Below are 2,500 nucleotides of genomic sequence, written 5' to 3'. Positions count from 1 at the left end.
GTGTGTGTGTGTGTGTGTGTGTGTGTGTGTGTGCCTGTAAGCTATTTGTTACATGTCCTGTACATGCTGAGTGATGTTTTTATATGTTGTATTTGTTACCTACCAAGGGACTGCAGATGTAAATTAGCCTAATGCTAACTCTGGTGCACTGCATCAAATGGTTACATTTATGTTTTAATTGCACACGGTCTCTTACAAATAAAGTTAAATTGAAAATAAAGACTGAAGAATGAGATACAAGCGGCTGAGATGAGTTTCCTCTGGAGGTCGTCTGGGCTCAGCCTCAGAGAGAGGGGGAGGAGCTTAGACATTCAGGAGGAGCTCATGCAGAGCTGCTGCTCCTTCACATCGAGAGGACCCGGTCGAGGTGGTTCAGGGATCTGATCAGGATCCTCCTGGGCGCCTCCCCGGGAGCGCCTCAGAATCCCCCAGGAGGAGGAGCCGGAAAAGGTCGCTGAGAGAGAGGCGTCTGGGTTTGCCTCGACCCGACCCCCAAATAGATGATGGATAGAAAGCATGCAGTATGTTAAACTACTTTTCTACATCGCAAATCTTCATGTTTTGTCTTTGCAGGTGTTTTCTGTGACCATGAAGAGGCTGAAAGCGACAGACATCGACCAGGAAGTGAAAGAAAGGGCGATATCCTGTATGGGTCACATGGTGTGTCACCTGGGCGACCACCTGGGGGCGGAGATGCAGGGCGTCTTGGCGATCTTCCTGGAGTGGTTAAAGAATGAGATCACGAGACTGACAGCAGTGAGGACCATCACCCTCGTCTCTGCCTCTCCACTGAAGGTTCCTCGACCTCAATGAGACTTTTATTATTTAAATGAAGAAGTCTTTGGAGACGAGAACATCAGAAATACTCTTTAACTCAACACTTTTCTTTTACAGATCGACCTGTCGGCCATCCTGCCCGACGCGCTTTCTGTTTTAGGATCTTTTTTGAGGAAGAACCAGCGAGCTCTGAAGCTCTGCACGCTGGCGTGTCTGACCGCGCTCGTCTCTCATCACGCCGCCAGCATCAAACCCGCGGCTCTGGAGCCCGTGCTCAGTGAACTTCCTGCTCTGGTGGACGAGAGCGACATGCACGTATCACAGGTACAAAGTTGAACCCTCACACACATTAAACAGGCTCCTCCCACCATGGGATAAGGAAGGAGGGAAGGGATGAGGAAGGAGGGAAGGGATGAGGAAGGAGGGAAGGGATGAGGAAGGAGGGAAGGGATAGGGAAGGAGGGAAGGGATGAGGAAGGAGGGAATGGATGGGGAAGGAGGGAAGGGATGAGGAAGGAGGGAATGGATGGGGAAGGAGGGAAGGGATGAGGAAGGAGGGAAGGGATGAGGAAGGAGGGAAGGGATGGTGAAGGGACAAGGAAGGAGGGAAGGGATAGGGAAGGAGGGAAGGGATAGGGAAGGAGGGAAGGGATGAGGAAGGAGGGAAGGGATGAGGAAGGAGGGAAGGGATAGGGAAGGAGGGAAGGGATGAGGAAGGAGGGAAGGGATGGGGTAGGAGGGAAGGGATGAGGAAGGAGAGAAGGGATGAGGAAGGAGGGAAGGGATGAGGAAGGAGGGAAGGGATAGGGAAGGAGGGAAGGGATGAGGAAGGAGGGAAGGGATGAGGAAGGAGGGAAGGGATGAGGAAGGAGGGAAGGGATAGGGAAGGAGGGAAGGGATGAGGAAGGAGGGAAGGGATGGGGTAGGAGGGAAGGGATGAGGAAGGAGAGAAGGGATGAGGAAGGAGGGAAGGGATGAGGAAGGAGGGAAGGGATAGGGAAGGAGGGAAGGGATGAGGAAGGAGGGAAGGGATGAGGAAGGAGGGAAGGGATGAGGAAGGAGGGAAGGGATAGGGAAGGAGGGAAGGGATGAGGAAGGAGGGAAGGGATGGGGTAGGAGGGAAGGGATGAGGAAGGAGGGAAGGGATGGGGTAGGAGGGAAGGGATGAGGAAGGAGAGAAGGGACATTAAACAGGCTCCTCCCACCATGCGCAGCGCAGGACAACATCTGATACAGATGAGTGGTTTCAAACTTTATTAAAATAAAGTTCCTCACACTGAAACTTCACGATGGCGTGTGTTCTGTCTCCGTTCAGGTATCCATCTCCCTGCTCACCTGTCTGGCTAAAGCGTGTCCGTCCTCTCTGGCTAAGATCGGCTCGTCCGTGCTGTCGGGCGTCTTCAGACTCGTCACTCTCCTCTGCTGCAGGGCGGAGCGCTGGCGGCCATACTGGACTTCCTAAAGGCACTGGTGCTGTCCAAAACCAGTAACATGGGCTACAGGTAGGATGGTCAATAAATATCCTCCTATATCCCCCCCCCCACATCCTCTACTGGAAGAGTGTAGGGAACGGTTTGAGAACACACACACACACACACACACACAGACACACACACACACACACACACAGACACACACACACACACACACACACACACACACACACACACACACACACACACACACAACACACACACACACACACACACACACAGACACACAC

The 2,500-nt window shown here is 52.8% G+C and overlaps 1 protein-coding gene across 1 annotated transcript in view; it reads left to right on the top strand.

Moving 5' to 3' along the window:
• The window catches only part of LOC132977163 (cullin-associated NEDD8-dissociated protein 1-like), a 39,661-nt gene that overhangs the window by 28,817 nt on the left and 8,344 nt on the right, over nucleotides 1–2,500 (top strand). Inside the window, 4 exon segments of the mRNA XM_061041603.1 lie at nucleotides 574–795; nucleotides 895–1,101; nucleotides 2,093–2,186; nucleotides 2,189–2,279. Coding sequence (XP_060897586.1) covers nucleotides 574–795; nucleotides 895–1,101; nucleotides 2,093–2,186; nucleotides 2,189–2,279 — 614 coding nt within the window.

This window comes from Labrus mixtus, chromosome 7 (genome assembly GCF_963584025.1).
Source record: "Labrus mixtus chromosome 7, fLabMix1.1, whole genome shotgun sequence".
In the NCBI taxonomy this organism is placed as follows: domain Eukaryota; kingdom Metazoa; phylum Chordata; class Actinopteri; order Labriformes; family Labridae; genus Labrus; species Labrus mixtus.
Note: the sequence above shows the minus strand (reverse complement) of the source record. Positions and strands in the feature narration are given on the sequence as shown.